At 41.4% G+C, this 19,606-nt stretch overlaps 1 protein-coding gene across 3 annotated transcripts; it reads left to right on the top strand.

Annotated features, from left to right (window-relative positions):
• The first annotated feature begins 167 nt into the window (after positions 1 to 167).
• dgkaa (diacylglycerol kinase, alpha a) lies at positions 168 to 18,884 on the top strand. Of its 3 annotated transcripts, none has more exons than XM_070839392.1 (24): positions 168 to 272; positions 8,827 to 8,930; positions 9,294 to 9,370; positions 10,542 to 10,671; positions 10,872 to 10,946; positions 11,038 to 11,087; positions 11,258 to 11,332; positions 11,630 to 11,746; positions 12,877 to 12,994; positions 13,163 to 13,251; positions 13,366 to 13,485; positions 13,790 to 13,888; positions 14,127 to 14,213; positions 14,354 to 14,427; positions 14,507 to 14,581; positions 14,710 to 14,795; positions 14,896 to 14,985; positions 15,148 to 15,308; positions 15,399 to 15,463; positions 15,800 to 15,890; positions 16,034 to 16,220; positions 17,420 to 17,537; positions 17,745 to 17,805; positions 17,922 to 18,884. In XM_070839392.1, the coding sequence occupies exons 2-24, from the start codon at positions 8,855 to 8,857 to the stop codon at positions 18,000 to 18,002; spliced, it is 2,202 nt and encodes a 733-aa protein (XP_070695493.1). In that variant the 5' UTR covers positions 168 to 272; positions 8,827 to 8,854; the 3' UTR covers positions 18,003 to 18,884. The 3 variants fall into 3 exon arrangements, with proteins under 3 accessions (XP_070695493.1, XP_070695492.1, XP_070695494.1); XM_070839391.1 differs by lacking the exon at positions 168 to 272 and adding an exon at positions 1,831 to 2,096; XM_070839393.1 differs by lacking the exon at positions 168 to 272 and adding an exon at positions 2,084 to 2,096 and having other exon boundaries at positions 8,831 to 8,930.
• The last annotated feature ends 722 nt before the right edge of the window (positions 18,885 to 19,606 follow it).

The raw sequence follows: 19,606 nt of genomic DNA, 5'->3' as shown, positions 1-19,606 counted from the left end.
TGGGATAATAAGACTTTATATTTAGCATCTTAATTAGGACCAAATGCAGTTCCTTATTTTACCACACTATGTCATCAGAGATCTGCAAGGGAGGTGCTTTTCTTAAGGGCATGTCAACTGAATACATTATGTAAAAACTTCAGTCCAGAGAGAATGATTGCTGCTTTTAAGAAATCAGGCCAGCGAGGAGGAGATGTGGGAACTGTGATGCTGTCAATCCAGGTTAAGGAAATGAAGAGGAACGTTTAACCGCAAAACTCAGCAGGAGGAAGGTCGGATTGCTCTGACCTGACTCACTCTCCTTCTCTCTGTCTAACCCAGACACCCACATGTTTTCCATGTCTGTTATCCTCTCTTGCCAGCCTCGTCATTGTGAAGCCTAATCCCTCGCCATTGTGGTCACTGGAATGTGAAATCATGTGCTTTACCAAATACTGCGGCTCTGTTATTGTCTACACAGAATTATGTGACGTGGTTGGTTGCTAAAAGGCGTACAGCAGTCCCCATACTAAAAAAAAAAATTAATGTTTATACCTCCAATTATGTTGAGGATGTTTCAGTGACACTCAGATAACATGTAGGGTACAGATACATGAGGCCTGTGTGCAGTTGTCAGATCCTTAAGTAAAACACCACACTGTAAAAATACTCCATTACAAGTAAAGGTCCTACACTGAGAATATGTCTTAAGCACAAGTAATACTGCTGAATAGTGGAGTACTAGTGCAGGTGTTGCACTATTACATAATATACTGTTAGATTATTAATGCTGGAGCATTAACATGTTATTAACATGTCTTTAGTCGAAGTGGAACTTGATTTAACTCTCTTTGTTTGGCTTTTTAATCTATGACAATGCATCATAATGCATACACCCATCAAGTGTTTTGTATGTCCAGTCGTAAGTGGCTTTGGCTGACAAAGTGAAGAAAGTATAAAGTGGCACGAAACTGAAATACTCAATTAAAGTACAAGTACCTTGAATTTGTACTTGCATGCAGTATATTAGAAAGTGTACTTTGTTACATTCCACCACTCCCTACCTGAGCTACAAGATAAGACTGGAAAAAAATACTCGTTTCTGATTGGCTGCTGGTGACCATTAACCTCATTCATTAAAATAGTTCCCATCAACAGTTTAATCACCGTCTAAATCAATGCGCAGGTAACCATAGCGACGAGGCCTATGAAACTGTTACAACACAAATGAAACTTAAACGTTTCAATAAAATGACACATAACTTTACAAATGAGCAAACTCTGGTTCCCCTCTTCTTCTTTTTTTAAATGAAATTTAAACAAGGAGCCTCTCAAAGACTAAAGGTTAGCTTACTTACTGAAGGACTCTTGAAACATAAGCTAGTTCACTCTCTGCACCATTATTTTGTGATGTCTTGGCGCAGCTATATTTGTGTTTTTGCAGCATTATTGATGACCAGAATAAACTAACAAATCGATGATAGACAAAGCACTGGTTGTCCACTTGGGTAAAATAAAGGCTAGTTTGTCAACTGTATGCTTTTCACCGGTGGTCATATTTATTTATTAGCTATAGGCTAAAATCATATAGCCTAACATATATAATATACAAGATAATACCACAAAGAAAGTTCTATTTTCTCATAGAGTTAACTAACGCTTGGTATAACTTCTTCAGAAAGTTACTAACGTTGCCAAGTTCACTTAAAAGCCTCACATGAACACCGTTAAAGGAGCTACAGCAACAGTTAATGCTAACTGTTTACATTAACAGCTATTAACCTACAGTGTCTGCTGTATAAATGCAGCGTCACATGTTACAGCTGCATTATTTTCACGACCGTCGCTGCACACGTTTTGCAGATGGATGCAGGCCGGTGTGACGGCTGTGTATTGGTTAGCAGAGAGGGCGCAGAGCAGCTGAGGCGGTGCTTGACAGGAGGGATCCGCTCACCCAGTCTCTGCTCCGCATTAGTTCACCGCTTCCACTCCGCCGACCTGCTGCCTCCATTTAAAGTTAACGGGCACTTTGCTTCGCTTCTGACAGCAGGACTGTGACCGGCTGCTGAGCGGCATCACGACGGTTTCAGACTAAACAACGGAGCGGCAGCACAAAGGTAAAATGACTCGCAAAAGCTGTAAACAGTGAGAGGTCCGGACTCGACGTATTGATTGAAGTTTCAGTACAGCTCTGAATGGCTTTTAGCTGCGGATAAACGACTATCAAATGCTGGGGGATCATTTTAGCCTGTTGTTTGTGCGGCTGCTGTCAAGGATTTAATACTGAATAGGTGCATCTAGTAATTGACAGCTCTGAGCCCCGTGCATGGGATTTTCTACAGAAAGAGTGCGGCCAATAGGCGTGTTCATAACACAGTAATTCACTCAGCCGCGCGACAACCAGCAGGGCAGATCTTTAGCACTTTAATGCACAGTCCTCTGCCTTTCTTTTAAAACCTCAGAATTTCAGCTCCATGCTGCAGTTTGTCATGATCGTTAATGTCAGGCCACTTGAGTTACCTGCAGGGGAACCCTTCTCCTAGTCTATTTGGAGAATTGAGCAACCCATCTGTCAGAGTAGTGACTGGTATTTCAACTATCTGGGATGTCGTGTCTGAAGATACTCTGGTGTAAAGAACTCCCCTTTATGTTTGATGGTGTTTTACCTCACCAACATAACTCGGTGTCACTGGTGCATTGAGCAAACTGGTCTACAGTGTTATTGCCTCCCATTAGACAGGTATTTTATCTGACTGATCCCTATCTTAGATTATCTTTGTTGCAGGACATGGTGCTATACCAGGAGGGACAGTGAAACCTCAATAAGAACAGAAATAAAACATCCCAGAGGGTTTTCTCTGCATTTTGGGGATCGTAGAATCCTACCCAGTGTAAAGTAGATGATGTGGGCGTTTGTGGCCACTGTCACTGCTGCATGGTCATTTTTTACTCAAGGCTTCCCTTTTTGACTGCAAATGGTGAGAGTGACTGTCAGCCCCCATGCTAACTGGAAAAACAACACATACAGGAAAGTCTTCATGCAATCAGCATGTCTTTGTTTTTTTTTTTCCCGATCTCTCAGTTTCAGTGCCAATGTGTTTTCAGGTGACATTTTCCAGGTCGTGCTGTGTGTTCATCACGAGCAGGTTATTGCAACGCTGGGGAGTCTCAGTGGTATTCATCTGTTTCTAGCTGCAAGAGAGTTTTCAGGCACAGAAAATCAATAATGTAGTCAGGTCAGTTGTCCCATTGTTAATGTTAAATCAGAGGCCAGAGGCTGTAAATGAAGTAGGATTGAGCCCATTGTGTGGTTTAGTTTATAAACACTAGTTGTTGCTATGTGCTGTTGCTTGTATGATCAGAGGAACAGCATGAATGCCATTTGTTTACAGACTATTTCACTTCTCCAAATATCGTCGTTTTGCCATCAATTTACACTTCCTTCATCATATAATTGCCCAACGTCTGCCTAAAATTTGTATTAATGAGCATGAATTTACCACCTTTGGCTTTTATGAATAATCCGTCATAAGTCAATAATTCATTATCATGTCAAAGAAATGATTAGAACCTGACTTAATGCAGCTCAGGTCTTAAATGCTGTAACTTCTAACATCACTTATGCTCCTCGCATCCGGTCATAGAAAATAATTCACATGCATCACGTATGTTTTTGTTCTTTAAGAAAACCCCAAATCCCTGAATTACTGACAGTATAGTGGAGAATACTACGTGACTGCATTTCGGACTGAATCATTTAAAATGTGACATTTAATGTTGTTTCATTTTCAATTGTGGAATGATCTGTGGGCGAACCAGGCGAGACTCCTTGATACGTGCAAACACTCCCACCATAAAAGAGATGTGGCTGTTGCATGACAGCATGCACCCTCACAAGTCTGGCCAGGTTTGAGGTTTTTTTCTGAAGGCAGCGTGTTCTACAAGGCTGCCTCCACAAAAAACCTATTATATAAGTCACATTCAAGTCTGAACTCTGAGTGATGGGCAGCCCTCACTTTGAAGCTGCAGAGCGAGCAAAGCCTCGCCTACATTTTCCAAGAAATCTGTGATTCATGCTGTGGTGAATGTCTTTTGTGTTTTTTTTTGTTTTGTTTTTTTTCCTTTCGTCTTACAATCCATGTTTACTGTGTTCAACGTCTCTAGTGTTTCTACTGACTGGAGCCTGCTGTAGTTTGCATACTTACGAGTTCTTCAAACGTTACCATGCAGTGTTTGACAAGTGGAAGCCCCATATTAACAAAGCATGCTCAGCTGTCATCTTGCCATTATTTTTGACCCTGCTTTTTGCATCGTCTTAATTCATTTGAGAAATCGTACACCAGTCAAATCAGTATTTTCTTTTTAAAGTATATTAGCGATATCTCACTTCCAGTAGAGTCAACAATACATACCAGTCCACAGTACAGCAATGTGTACCACACTGAAGTCAGCTGAAGATGTTAAAGAACCGGGAGAAGTGGTGGCTATGGGCTGTATCTTGAGGGATACATAAATGTGAAGAAATGTTTTTTTTCTTTTCTATGAAGTCAAAAATTGCCACTGGTTTATAACTTCTGGCTCGGCCTGGAAAGTGCCCCCGTGAGGAAACAGTCCATTTATAGTAAGGGTGTATTCCCCTGTTGGGGCAATGAGTCACAGTAGCATCTGCATGTAGAATGCAATTTAAAGTGTGGCCTCTGGTTTTCAGGCCAAACTAGGCCCATGGCGTGGGAGGAGGTGGAGCTGCAGGGGGAAGACACATCTACTGACTGGGCTCCCCCTCCCTGAGCTGGCTGCCTCCCTTTCTGACTGTGCCTCCTCCTACCTGTTAGTCACCCGTGGCAGCGCTCTGACGGAGAGCAGCTGATAGAGGGAAACACTTTCCATAGCAACCAAGCATGTCCGTCCTCCCCCCGCTGCTAACCTCATGCAATCTGCACACACTTCAGTGAAGAGAATTGTTGTAGTTTCAGGAGGAAAACAAATGCCTAACATTTGTTTTAGACTTCACTTTTTGTTCAGAGAACCTACGCAGTGTTTTCCAACCACAGAATGGCTTGCACCCTGCAAATGTTGCAAACCAGCAGATTTCCTTGACAAAAGGCGTGGGCGTTATGACAGCTTGTACAAACATTAGCCTGCACGGAAAAAGGTCATCCCCAAGTGTACCTTGAAATCATTCTTGTAAAGAGAGTGCTTTGTGGTTGTAGACCGAGACATTAAGGCTTTGCAATGAACCGCATGGCACGTATGAAGGAAAACGGCAACTGAGCCATCCACTCTAGTTCTCCAATTATGTCATTGTGTGATTTTCTATGAAGCAGTTGCTTCAGTGATTTTCAGTCGAGTGGTCAGAAGTAAGGGCAGGTGTCAGGCTCTAGGCAGACGGTTTTTCAGAAGTTTATGGGGGAGTAGATATTGCTTTCACAAGCTGTTGCTACTTGAAGAATCACTTTAACATTAAAATTGTTTACTACTACTTGAGGCTCCTGTGCATTTCGGCTCAGAACGCGTGCTGCACCATTTGTCTTGCACTGATGACATGGAGCGACATTTTGTTCAAACAGAAAAACCTCAGACTGTCTGACAGTAAAGTGAACCAAAGTAAATCACATTGAATGTAACTCCGGTTACACAACAGAGTCTCCAGCACATAAATATTTATATATATAAAGCATCATAAACAGATCCCTCATAAAGCATCTACCTTTAGCCAGCCAGTGTAACCTTACTGAGAGCCAGCCCAGAAGCAATCACATGGTGTGTATTAAGTCTTAACAAGCCTTAGACATTCCTTAAACCTGCTGAAATATTTATATTTGCTCCAGTAAGCTCATTTAGATGGTGCCATTGTTTTTCAAAACTCCATGTTTGAGCAGGGAGACAACTGGCTCGGTATATATTATGCTACCCCTTCATCGCTAAGTGCAGGGAATGCCTCTTCCTGTGCGCCATGTCCTGACCAGCCCTGATTCCCACTCTGAATCGTACATGCAAATCATTATCTAATCAGGAAGTGAGGAATCAGATTACTCAGATAGACTTGAGACCTTGTTGAACCAGACAATAATGACGATGATACTCTATAGTTGGTAAGGAGACAAAATGGACATGATGCTGGCTCATGACATCACGCCCCTCTGGAAAGCGGACAAACAACACCCTGGAGTTCTCTAAAATAAGAGGCGGGTTTTAAGTGTGAATAAACCTCAGAAGCCTTTTTTGGTTTATTTATAAGACAGTGTTTGAAGATGGATTCAGCAGTGTATTTTTAGAATAAACTGTTTTAGGCTATGATCAGGTGATCGTTGGCAGATGGCTTTTCATGATTTCTTTCTTGTGTCACATTGCTGTTGATGCAGATCTGTCCCACCTCATTGGCTCTATGAACAGAACTGCCAGGCAAAGCTGCTGACCTTTTGGGGGAATAAAGTGAGGACAGTATGAACCTTTCAGAGTCCAACGACAGCGCATGGATCTAAGTCACATGTAAAGAGTGGATGGTATTTCACATAATTTCATTTATCTCCTCAGTACGTTCTTTGTCCTTTAAGCACTTTGATTTTCTGTTCAGTGCAGGCAGCCGTCACTGATACCTGCACTGGCTGCACTTCAATGTGTGATAACACCTGTGGACAACAGTGTGAACAGCACATTTACAGTTAGGTCTTGTTCATCAGTCCTGACTGAAAACCACCACACAGACGTTTATCCGGTATAGGTTTGTATTTGTATTGTTGATATATCAAATGTTATGTGAGATTTACACCACCCTGTGTTTGTATAATTTAACTCATCTAAACTGTTTCACCAGGTTCAGATTATTTATTCTATTCTATTTTAAGATCGCTCCCTTGGCAATTCTCTTAACAACAATCATATCAATCATTAAGTGGGGAATTACCAGAACTGTTCCTGGATACTCTGCTCTTCAAGACCCATATGGGTGTTTTTATGTTTTGTTTTTTAGTTTTAGTTCCTCAGGTACACATTACTGCTGTTCATTGGCCAAAGCCTGCTGAGGAGTTTCCCACTCCACTTCCTTCTTCACTTTCCTGCCTTCCATTGCCATTCTGTCCCACACACTATTAAAATCAATTAGCAGACTTTTTAAACTTTCTCGACTCCAACAGCATAGTGAAAAGACTGTATTTATTGTTTTCAATGGTCCATTATCTTTGCATAGTAATGCAGGTGAAGTGCAGATTGATTTAGAAAATCTCATCTGCATTACCCCATAATGGCAAAGTAATTTTGATAAAACCTAATGCAGTTTGCTTTGATGCATTACACAGCTCGGATAAATGCCAAGATAAATATGGTTAAAAAAACCTGAAACATTACAGCATGAATTGCAAAATATTCTGCAGTTGTGTTAATTATTTATGGGCCAAATCATGTGAAATCACTATTCTATCCTTTAAAGCAAGACAATGTAGCGTTTGCATAACAAGTAATGGTTATGGAACAGTGGTAAATGATAAAACATAATGTAAAAGGTGAAGGCGAAACAAGTAGAAAGGAGTCACAAAGTCAGTAAACTGGCTCATTGATATCAGCTACACAGCAATATCTAATATTGCTTACATTAGCCAGCATTAGCCACGATAAGCTACTGGTCATACCAGACCATGTAAGACTCTAGCAACACAACCCCTGAAACTATTAAATAGACCAAGGGTGCATTTTATTGCTTATTAACTTGACATTTTGCTTATAAACAGGAGAATGGTGTCTTTTTTTATCTCTACAAATATTACATGGTCTAATATTATCTCTTAAATGGCCTCATTAACAAGCATCAGTGCATGTGTGCTATTGGTGTGCATCACGACAGACCCACTTTGAAAATCACATTTCAACATAATTGCTTTACATATTGATTTTCAGCTGCATTAGGCATTCTTAATTCTGTGGAGTATTTCTTATATTGACATATATCTGCTACATCGACATTAAACAGGATGTCAGGATGGTAACGTTCTCTCCTCCATTAACTGCTTCCTCCCCTTTCTTCAATGATTAATGAATATTTGTTTTCCTGTCATTATGGAACCTCCTCCCATTATACTTTAACAGCATATATATTTCTGATGAATGTATTCATATTCAAATTTCATGCTCTCTTTCAGCCTTGTGTGACATTTAAGTCTCTTCCTTGTCTTTGGCGGGGAGGTCCCCTTGACAAGCCAGTTAGGTGTTGTTGACTTCTTCACAAAGGGTTTATTGTTTATCTCTATACTTTAATGCTTTGTTGTACTCTGGTGCTGAACTAAACCAAACACTCCTTGTCTGGTATTTTAGAAATCAAATTACGGCCAGTGAGTATATGGAAAAAGATTTTCGGTGCAAAGAATCCCCGGAGTCTAAGTACCAGGGGTACCTTTAGCCTGACATAATTTCCACCAGACTTTTGGCCCAGTTTTGAGAGGCTAGTTGCCTTACTGATGTAACACTATATACAGTATATAGATATGAGTACACAAAATTGTCCATATTTGGCGAGGAAAGGCTGTGAGTTATGAACACAGACCACAGTGGCACGGTGGTTAGCCATAAAAACCTTTCACTGGTGGTCACCAAAAGGGAAAAGACATTGCTACATGTGTACAGCATTGACTATGGAGCTTCTCCTGCAGCCACTCACATACTTCTGCTTCACTCAATCTTTGGATGTTAGCTGTAATTCTGCCTGTCTACAATCATGGACTTTTACAGTACGAGATGGAAGATGCAATCTTTTGCTTGCAGCCATGCTTTTATGTTTTACAAATAGGCAGGCTACTGTGCACCCACCTTCTCTTTTCTCTTCGTCTATATCTCACTGTTTCTCTCGCTTGTGCACAGGCAGGCAGTTAGTGCAGAAGCAGGCACCATGTCCACCCCCACAAACCCAGAGGTGAAGGAACTGAGCCCTGTCGACTTTATCCAGCTACAGCAGTACATTGAATGTGAGTACAGACAGGCGGGCGGGCGGGCGGGCTGCTTTCTCAGCGCTTAGCACCCCCCCCCCCCCCCCCACTTCCACTTCCACCCACACACACTCATTTACACTCATAGTTTCTCATATCTAGAGAAGGATGCAGTCTGCCACATTCTGTTTTTGCAAATAAAGCATGCACGTCTTTTGTTTTTTTTCCAGTTAAAATCCATATTCATTGTGTAATCATACGTGTGTAGGATATTTCATAAATACGGATTGAAAATTGGTCACATATAATAAAGTAATATGTGAAAAATCAACATTTCAGAATTGCCCTCACACACTGTCGTACATGTGCATCCCTGTGTGACCTGTTTGTCTTTGCTTCCAGACTGCAGCTTGAAGGTGAAAGACGTGCTGAGGGAATTTGATGCAGATGGCAGTCTGGCCCAGCACAGACATGGAGAGGTGAGGGGACGGGGTGTCCTGCTGTTCACCATCAGGTCCAAAACTCACTCACAGTGATGTCAGCTATAAGGCACATAACTGAACTGAATTGCAGCTCTCAGTGGAGGAGTTTAGTGAGAAATGAGTATTTAATTTATGTATATTGGGCAGCTATTAATTGTCCTACACTGATTAATTAGATTCAAACCCATCGATCTTGTTGACTAAGCTGTCCAGGGAAAATATCAGTGCACTCAAGCGAGGTTGAAAATGTAAATTACCTCCTTAGTTTTGCCCACGCAGCAAGGCCTTGCTGAACAGTGTGCTGGCTGCCCTCATGCACTGTAAGCTCAAATTTGATTGAAAAAAGAATTTTCCAATACTGTACGTCAGTGGATGACACTGCCAACTAATTTGTGCAGGAAGCAAATGCAGTAATTTCTGATAGTGAATTTGGCCATATAGAGTTGGACTAGATAATTGGAAGGAAATATTGTCTTTTTTAAATGGAAAAAACGATAAAAAAAAATTTGCCAGTGTGAGTATTAGGTAAGTCACAGAACAATAAAGTTATTTATACATTTTGGTGTGTGTAGAATAATGACGCAGTTTCCTCAGTCACTCTTATTTGCAATTTTATTTATTTATTTTTTCTGTGATCTGGCTGCCTTGTGATGACATTATTTATTACTGGGGCAGCTCTACAGGGTATCAACCAGGAAATGGAATAATGTCAACAAGAAATGGGTTTGTGGTTCAGCAATGTCGAGGGACTATTGCTCGCTAGCCCTGCGGCTTATTATCATGTGAGAAAGACAGACACCAGGCCTGACAGATGGACTGAAATCTTGAATCAGAAGCCTCTTTTTTATTTATGTCATTGTCAAGTGTAAATCAGGCAACGACTCCAACGTTGGTTTTTTTTAAACTAAAATGGTGCATTAAATCTGTCTGAGGAACATCTTGGGCTTTCAAGTGTTTCAACTTGGATGCGCATGACGAGCTCCAAACAAGGCTGTTTTTGACACATGTCAGATACAAGACTTTCACAAGGTGGCAATAGTGTTAGGTTCATGTTCCCTCATTTCAACCAAAAATGCAGAAGTTAACAAGCACAACACACACACAGTTAAAATATTTCATTTAAAATTTCACAAAAGCTCAAAAACAAAATGTGGCTCTTTTTTTCCAGTGCATCAATGAAGAAGGCTTTCGTCTGTTCCTGAAGACGTATTTAGAAGTGGAGGACTTCCCTGTGGATCTCTGCCAGCGACTCTTCCGCTCCTTCCAAAACTCTGAACCCACCCAGGAAGACAGTGCCAGTGAGATTACACACCATGTATTAACACAACTCACTGCCTCCACACTTTCGTTGCAGCAGGCCCTTATCAATTTACGCCACGGCCTATTTGGCGTACATTCATTTATCACCACATGCCTGCGAGTGAGGTACTGTTTGTGCAGATATGGTAACCAGACTATTCACAGCCATCCCGCTCTACCTCCTTCGTCTCTCTTGTAGAGGAGGTCTTTCTAAAGGATGTTTCATGTTACTTCTCTCTGCTGGAGGATGGCCAGCCCAGGGACAAGTTGGAGTGTGAGTGCTCTGTTTCTTTTATGACCAAAATACATTGAGTGATGACTTGGTCCAGCACTTCCACTTTCATTTCTCCTCTCTGTCTCTGTAGTTGCTTTCAAGCTCTATGACAGAGATGGCAACGGAGTCCTCGACAGCTCTGTAAGTTGTTGAGAAAATCTTTTGGGTGTGATTGTCAAGATCAAGTGAAACATTCTGTCTTAGTAGTGTATCCGTCTGATTCAGTTTAAGCTTGAATAATATCTTCATCACCAGAAAAGTATCACACCAGCCATAACACTAAAACAAGTCTTTGCTTACTTTTTAAACAGGAAGTGGATAGGATTATTGCTCAGATGATGCATGCTGCAGAATACCTCGGATGGGATGTGTCAGAGCTGAGGCCGGTATGTCACACCATGTTTTACTCTGAAATATAAATGTTTCACAACGACATGAAAGCCTTTACATACAGTCCTTTTGTACGTATAGAGAGACACATTTGTTTGCACAAGACATTGTTAACATCATTACATACAGTATATGGAAGTACTTGTTACTCATTTGCTAGGGTTGGTAAAATGATAAGCTTCTCTGCACCTACGAAATCCACAAGTGACTTGTGTCAGAAAACATATGGCCTTTTTAAGTGATAGAAAAGTGTGTGGTGATTGGATAATAACAAACAAATGTCATTTCATCAGGTTCTGAAGGACATGATGACAGCTATTGATGCTGACAGCAGCGGCACAGTGTCTCTGGAGGAGTGGGTGGAGGGAGGAATGAATAACGTTCCCTTGCTGGTCCTGCTGGGTCTGAAGGTGCCTTAAAAACAGCATGTTTCTCTTTTTTGTGTTGGTGTCAGACTATATATTTTTTAGAGCAGGTGTCCTCCAAAGTGTAAAATCCTACTTTCACTGCTCTTGTGAAACCTTGGTCTTGCGTGCCTCTCCTCTGTCCTTCACCTCCCCCTCATCTATAAGGGCCTTTTTGCCGACTCAGTGTTACAGGGTGTGGTAATGTCATCTCCTCTCATGCAAGCTCTGCGCCATCAGAGTGCTTTAGTGTTTTCCATTTACTCTGCACAATCTGTGCCTACATTTAATAAAGTGCTTCCATAAAATAGCAATCTTAAGATTGATGCACTATACTTGGCTAAAGAAATGGATAATTCTAATATTGGGTGTGTACAAAAAGTGGTTATCTTCAAGTCAAGGACAGATCAGTTTTGTGGGTTTTATGGGTGTAGTTTAATGTATTGCCAGGAATGTAAAGTCCACTTACTGTTAGATTGCATGTCTGCCAGATCACTCTGAAACCATGAACTGGACTCTGTCACTGGCTTTGGCCTCAACAACAATGAGGGACTTCCCCTCAGGCTATTTCTAGCCACCAATGGACATTTGAAGCCTGGGGTGCATGATTTCAGCCCCCTCACAGTTGCTCTGTGCTGCTTCGTAGGCTGACTGCTATGCCTTATGCAGTAAGTGATAGGCTGATGCATCATGTTGGATAAAAAACATTTCAGTGTGTGGTCTGGATACGATCGCTCATTGCTCTGTAAATAGATTGAAAGCAACCTTATAGTCTTGTGTTGAGATTGTAGTCCGTGTTGATTTGAAGATCCATAGTGCTACACTATATGTCCTCATATGTAGAGCCACTACATTTTGTATAATCGGCAATCTCATTAAGGCAAGTTTAGTCACGAGTGGGTGTGAAAACAACAGTGGAGAGCAGGCCTTACTCACAGCGTGTTTATGAAAGAGTTTGTGTAGTTTGATCCAAAATTCTGCAGACATAAGGGAACAGACATAAGCTTCATTTGTTACAAATATTTATTTTGCTGTTCACAGTGTAAATACGTTTGCACGGTAACAAAGATTGTAAACAAGGATGTTCTTTTCTTTCTTGCATTACCACCTTCAATGATTGCTCCTTCAACAACCAGATGACCCAGAAGGACGGGCAGCACCTTTGGAGGATGAAACATTTCAATAAGCCTGTTTACTGCAATGTGTGCCAGAGTATGCTGCTGGGCCTGAGGAAGCAGGGCCTGTGCTGCACCTGTGAGTACCTGAACCCACCAGAAGAGGGAGACACTGTAGTGACCTTTATCACTGAAACTGTGGCATCAAAATTGAGAACTGCACGATCCATTTTAGATTAATACTACAGGGTAATTTATATGAATGTAAACATCACATAACAGCTGGGTTGCGTGTCCTGTTGTGCAGGCTGCAAATACACAGTCCACGGACGCTGTGCTAACAGGAACCCGGCCCCCTGCACCAGGACTTACGTGAAGTCAAAGAAAGAAACAGGGGTATGCCAGTGTCTCCATGACAACCTTTACAGTGACACTGACAATCTAAATTGGATTTTGTCTGGTGTCTGAGTGCTCTTATGTGGACGTTAAAACATTCATCCCACATTTCAGGTTCCTGCGCACGACTGGGTGAGTGGGAACTGTGATTCCAGGAAGTGTGATAAATGCCAGAAGAAGATCAAGAGCTACCAAGGCTTAACAGGCAAACACTGTGTGTGGTGCCACACGATGGTGAGGAAGCATCTTAATGTGTGACTTATGTTTAGGAATATACAGTTATATAGTTTTTGAGCAATGAAGACATTTGCATTCTAGTCATCGGGCACTCTGGCTCAAATGTACCCATGATTCTTGGGTTCAGATTGAGTCTGGTGAGGCTTATGTCCTCCTCTTATTTGTCCTAACTTTCCTGTCTCTTTCCACCATGCTCACAGTGGAAGGTGATAAGTGAAGCAGAAATGCAAAACGAATCTATGATTTGTCATCACTGTTGAGCAGGGAGTTTATGTAATGTGTCACTGTTTTTGTTTGTCAGCGTCACGATGCATGTGCAGACCAAGAGCCAACAGAGTGTACCTGTGGGCTGCTCAGAGACCATATCCTGCCTCCATGGGCAATATATCCTGTTATAAAGGTACAGAATTATACTTGGGCACATCTCGAATACATGTACAGTACAAACAGTTCCTCACACCAACGCAGAGCATAACTACACCCCCGAGCTGTTTCTTGTTGTTGGTAAACCCCTCTCACCTGTGTGGTGCTTTGACAGGTACAGCGTGTGGAGATTTTTCTTTGTCTTCAAAAGGCAAGTAAAGCTATTACATTTTCTCTGGTTTATTCACTCAATGCTTTTGTTGTGGTTCCTAAAGGAGAGACCAAACAATGTAAAGAACGGATGCTCAGGCTCAACGGATGACAGCGAGCTCAATACTACTCCTGATGGACAAGTGCTTCAGGTATTATTCCCCCAAAAAAGACCTTTATTAATACGGAACATTTATACCCTAACTCCTGAGGAGGTTACATTTGATTTGATTTGGCTATATGTACAATGAATAAGTATGTGTGGTTTTTCCATTTGTTTATCATTCAACAGATCAGCCCTGTGCCAAACACTCATCCTCTTCTTGTGTTTGTCAACCCTAAAAGTGGCGGCAAGCAGGGAGAAAGGTGAGTCTAAGAAAGAGTGTTTGTGAAGAATAGACGTCTGATACATGCACATTGTTTAATCTGATTTTATGTATTTCAGGGTCCTGCATAAATTTCAGTATTTACTGAATCCACGGCAGGTATACAACCTTTCGAATGGGGGACCTGGACCAGGGTGAGTAACTGATACCGAAGTTTATGGGCAGCATGAAATTGAAATAAAACAACTGACTTATGCAGACCAATGAGCATTAGATAATTTGAGACCATGTTGTGAATAGTTCATCTGAATAATTCTTTCAGACTGAGTTTCTTCAGAAATCTGCAGGATTACAGGATCTTGGTGTGCGGGGGAGACGGCACAGTTGGCTGGATTCTAGACGCAATAGGTGAGATTGTTGGATCAAAGACCTTAAACGGTACGCGTTAGCTTTTCCACCATGAGCTCCTGTAATAATCATTGTGACACATTATTTTCTTTGCAATTAGACAAAACCAATCTGCTGGTGCGACCACCTGTCGCTGTGCTTCCTCTGGGCACAGGAAATGATCTTGCGCGATGTCTGCGATGGGGAGGAGGTGAGAAATTAATGCAAAGTTGGGACACAGTTTGCTGCATATGTTCTGTAGCTGCGTGTGAGCTTGTTTGAACACATGACAGCAAAACAGAAGTTCTCCAAAGGCTTTATTCTGGTGCATGTGAAGGTGATTTTGGCCTTGGTGTGTGTTGTCTTTTTGAAGGATATGATGGTGAGGATCTGAGTCGTATTCTTAAAGACATCGAGGGGAGCGCTCAGGTGCTGATGGACCGCTGGAGTGTGCAGGTCATCACAGACGAGAATCAGGAGAAGGGCGACCCAGTGCCATATGAAATCATCAACAACTACTTCTCAATTGGAGTTGTAAGTTTCTCAGAAACATATCGCCCAAGATGATGTGTTTATTTCTCAGATTTGTGTTTGGATAGCTTCTGTGTTGTGTTGTTTTGACAGGATGCCTCCATTGCCCACCGGTTTCACACAATGAGGGAGAAACATCCCCAGAAATTCAACAGCAGGTATTCATTACACTCTTTGGCTGAGTATATGCAGTCTCTTGTGTACTCAGCAAATAGACAGCAGTACCCCAATCATAACAACATACACCACAGTTTTCACATCAAGGCTGCACTGTTCAGTGCTGTTTAAATGTTTTTGTGTCAGTTTTACTTTTATTTTTCCTGTTTCCTGAGAAAAAAGCTGAATGCAGGTGGTGACAGCAGATGTCTGTGGCAGGAAGCGTTGCAGCTTGACTCCTCCTACTTCTGATGAGCTGTGTGTGCTAAAAGCAGAAAATGTTCTGTGAAAATGAAATATCACTTAAACCTGACCAACATGACTTTTCATGACTGCAGAATGAAGAACAAGCTGTGGTATTTTGAATTTGCCACTTCAGAAACCATCTCTGCTTCCTGCAAGAAACTAAGCGAAAGTCTAACAATCGAGGTGAGAACGCAGCAGCAGAGTAACCAGCACTGCAAGTGTGCATTTTGTCTCTGAAACAAGCAGTTTTTGTAGACTTCCCACAACCAGATAAGCGTACTGATGCTTTGCATTGCCTCTTTGGCCTGCTGCTGTTTGTTCTTCAGTGCTGTGGTACTTCACTGGATCTCAGTAGCCTGTCTCTAGAGGGGATTGCTGTCCTAAACATTCCCAGCATGCACGGTGGCTCCAACCTATGGGGTGAGACCAAAAAAGGGGATACTAAGGGACTGACGAGTCAGGAAGAGCCAGAAGTTATTGTCGACCCAGAAATCCTGAAAGTGACCTCCCAAGGTATTTTGTCTTTGACCTCAGCTATGCTGGATGGTGAATGGTTAGTGCAGGGTGCAAATGAGAGTCTCAGCACTCTGACGTAAAGCTGCACTAATGAATATTTTTACATTCACAATGGATCAAACAAATAATTGTAATTTAGTGACCCCTTTGGCCACTTGAATGAATCCAAGACTCTGCAGGTCCCTTCAGCCTCTTAGCTCCTTTTGTTTTGTTGTTGTACAGCCCACAAACTCCACTCTCATTACCTTAGTTTCCAGCCACAGCAGGCAGCTGTTTTTAACAGAGAGGTCCTGATAAACTAAGTAGGTAAATTACCTGTACAGTACCAAATAGCAGCCCGGCCGAACAGGGCTAAAAGTGTGAATACCGACTAACATTTGTCACATTGACACAAAGTAATTGATAATGTTGTTCTGTGTCTGCTGGGTGTGCAAACAGACTAATACACTGAGAGAAGTTAAGAAGGTGACAATGTGTCAGATGTTTGATCTGCTGCCCCCAAGTGATCAACCCTAACTCTAAAAAATCAGTTAAAGCTATAGGAAGCCCATTAGCGCCAATCATTAAATGCATTATGACTGGCCCCCATGAGATGAAATCATTCATCTGATTTGATGATGTGTTTTCACGTTTAAATTTAAACATGTGCGATCTGATTTTTCTGGTCACTTTAAGGCAACAGAAACAGGTTGACACAGGACTGACCATTCAAGTTTATATGGCCTCCCGATAGCAAACAGTTGCCTGTTTACACATCCAGCGGACACAGAGCAACATTATCATTTATTTGGAGTCGTGTTTGTGTCCACCTGTTCATGTTCACTCTCATTTAGCTCTGTTTCTGGTCTCTACCACCCCCTGAGGGGAATATCTGGCTCTTTATCAGCTAAATGCTCCACTGTGTTCACCTGATGGTTGCTGTTGGTAGTGTACACTCAGTTTGTCAGACCTGCTGCTTGAAGCTACATTCATGAACAAGTGATTGATCCAAGTGATCCACCAAAGTCAGGTGATCCATTATAGATATAAAAATACAGCACAAACGTATCTTTATGTAATGGTTCCAGTTTATGTATAACATAATTTTGTCACTTTAGTTGATTCCCACCCTGGAAATATGATGATTGTCTCAGAATGAACGATGCCCCCCCCCCTCTGTGCCCTGGATGTTCACTATGTCCACATGTTCTTACCAGATCTCAGTGACCGTCGACTAGAGGTGGTCGGGCTGGAAGGAGCCATGGAAATGGGACAGATATACACGGGCCTTAAGAGCGCCGTGAGGCTCGCCAAAACATCAGAGATCACCATCAGGTGAGAAACTGCCACACAGACGTGTTCAGACTTGTCAGGCTTTGGGCTCAGAGTGATTGATCACCATCTCAGGATGATACTTAGCTGGTTCTTTACACAACAATAATTATGTATGCTGGCTTTCCTTTTGGTATTTTAATTACACATTAGGCTCATTGATTTTGTTACCACATGCATTTTGTTGATCCCTCTCTACTTTACCCCCAGGACGAAGAAAGCATTACCCATGCAGATAGACGGAGAGCCGTGGATGCAGCCTCCCTGCACGGTAAATACCACACCGACAGAGTTTCTCCTTTACGGCAGTCTTTAAAGTAGATATTAAAGCAAATGATTTTATATCGTCATTGACTGGACATGTTGTATTTTGTATTTCATTTTCAGATTCACATCACCCACAAGAATCAGGCCAGTATGTTGATGGCTCCACAGGCCAAATCATCTGGTTTTTTCAACTACAAATAAAACTGCTACTCGTTTATTGTATATAGAGGACTGACACTTTTCTGCATGTTTGTAACATATAACCAAAGCATAGCACTGTGTGAATACAAACTGTATGGTAAAATAATGTTTGCATCGTGGCAAAATGACCAAATTTACTCTGTGTTTTTATCAATACTCAACTCTCTCGCTGACTCTGTCTCAATGCTTCACAGCCTGTGGAAACGTTGCTCTGTAGGAACTTAAAGTAAAGTCAATATCATGCTAAAAGAAGAATATTCAGCTTCATGTGCCTTTAAAATCTATTCTCTTTGGTTATGGCTTAGGTAGAGGACACACAGAGCATTTGCATAGGCATGCATTTTGGACACAAACTATGTAGTGTTGCTGTTTTATTGTGTAAAGACGCTGTGAAAGTCAGATATACGTTCTTTTCAATTAGGAACCAAAAGCAAGGATAGATGAGATTACATCAGATTTTGCATGAAGTAATTTAACTTTTTTTCATACATTTCAGAAGACACTTGAAAATGTTTTGATGAACAGTAATAGGACAATCATTGCCAAAAGGGCTGCAAGTTGCTCCACTGCAGCAGTCGGCCTATTCTGCTGTTCCGCGGAGTGTGTGTGTGTGTGTGTGTGTGTGTGTGTGTGTGTGTGTGTGTGTGTGAGAGAGAGAGAGAGAGAGAGAGAGAGACAGACAGAAAGCATTTTGCTGTACTTGTTTAGAGCAGAAAGCTGCGATATGTTCACTTCTAACTTGGTTCAGATCATTTTAAATATATGTAGTTCTTATTTAAATGCTTTATCGGTCATATCAATTTACTGTATCTGGAAAATATTAATGTAATATGCCTGAAATAATACATTGTTTAAAGATTGTAATAAATCATCTGGACTTCAGTGTTTGGTATACCTTTTTGAACATTTACATAAACTTGCCTATACAGCTAATGCTTCATTCATTATATGATATATTATTTATTTCTAGCACAAGGGGGCGTCATCCACTCTTTGGCTGCAACATGATCTGGTCTGCTGACTCTAAATCATTGTTTTCTCTGCCTCTTTAGACTTGACTGTGTACAACTTAATCTCATTGTCGCCAAAGAGGAGATCTGGGTGTAGAATAAATATTGTTTTTTTTCCTAAGTAATATTACCAATAAGTTTTTACAGAGAGGTTGGTCTGCCTGTAACAGATGATGCCTTCAAATGCTGTAGGACAAATCAAAAGTACTGACGATAGCATTCAGTAGTACGTTTTGAGACTTTGCCAACAGCTGCTGATCAGATTAATGCACACAACTGTTTGCTTATGAAATCAGCCACCAATTTATAGGATACTGTCGGACATGTGCCTTTGGACAGCTGAGTTACACCACCTGTTCTTCGGTGGTGGGAATATAGAGAAGCCTTAAAGGTCACCTGAGGACTAAACAGATACTCTGCTTTGAATGATAGTTTGTCTTACAGCAAAAGAAAAATTCAGTAAACTACAAATTCTTAAGATTACATCCACTCTTAGAGCCCAATTGAAAAGTCTTAGAGTTATGAAAATGCACATTATTTTGATTTCCCAATTTTGGTTATTAGATATCTCCCACTTCACTGAAAATGTGCATC

The sequence above is a fragment of the Pempheris klunzingeri genome, chromosome 11, assembly GCF_042242105.1.
Source record: "Pempheris klunzingeri isolate RE-2024b chromosome 11, fPemKlu1.hap1, whole genome shotgun sequence".
NCBI lineage: Eukaryota > Metazoa > Chordata > Actinopteri > Acropomatiformes > Pempheridae > Pempheris > Pempheris klunzingeri.
The sequence above is the reverse complement of the archived record's forward strand: the minus strand, read 5'-3'. Positions and strand labels throughout refer to the sequence as shown.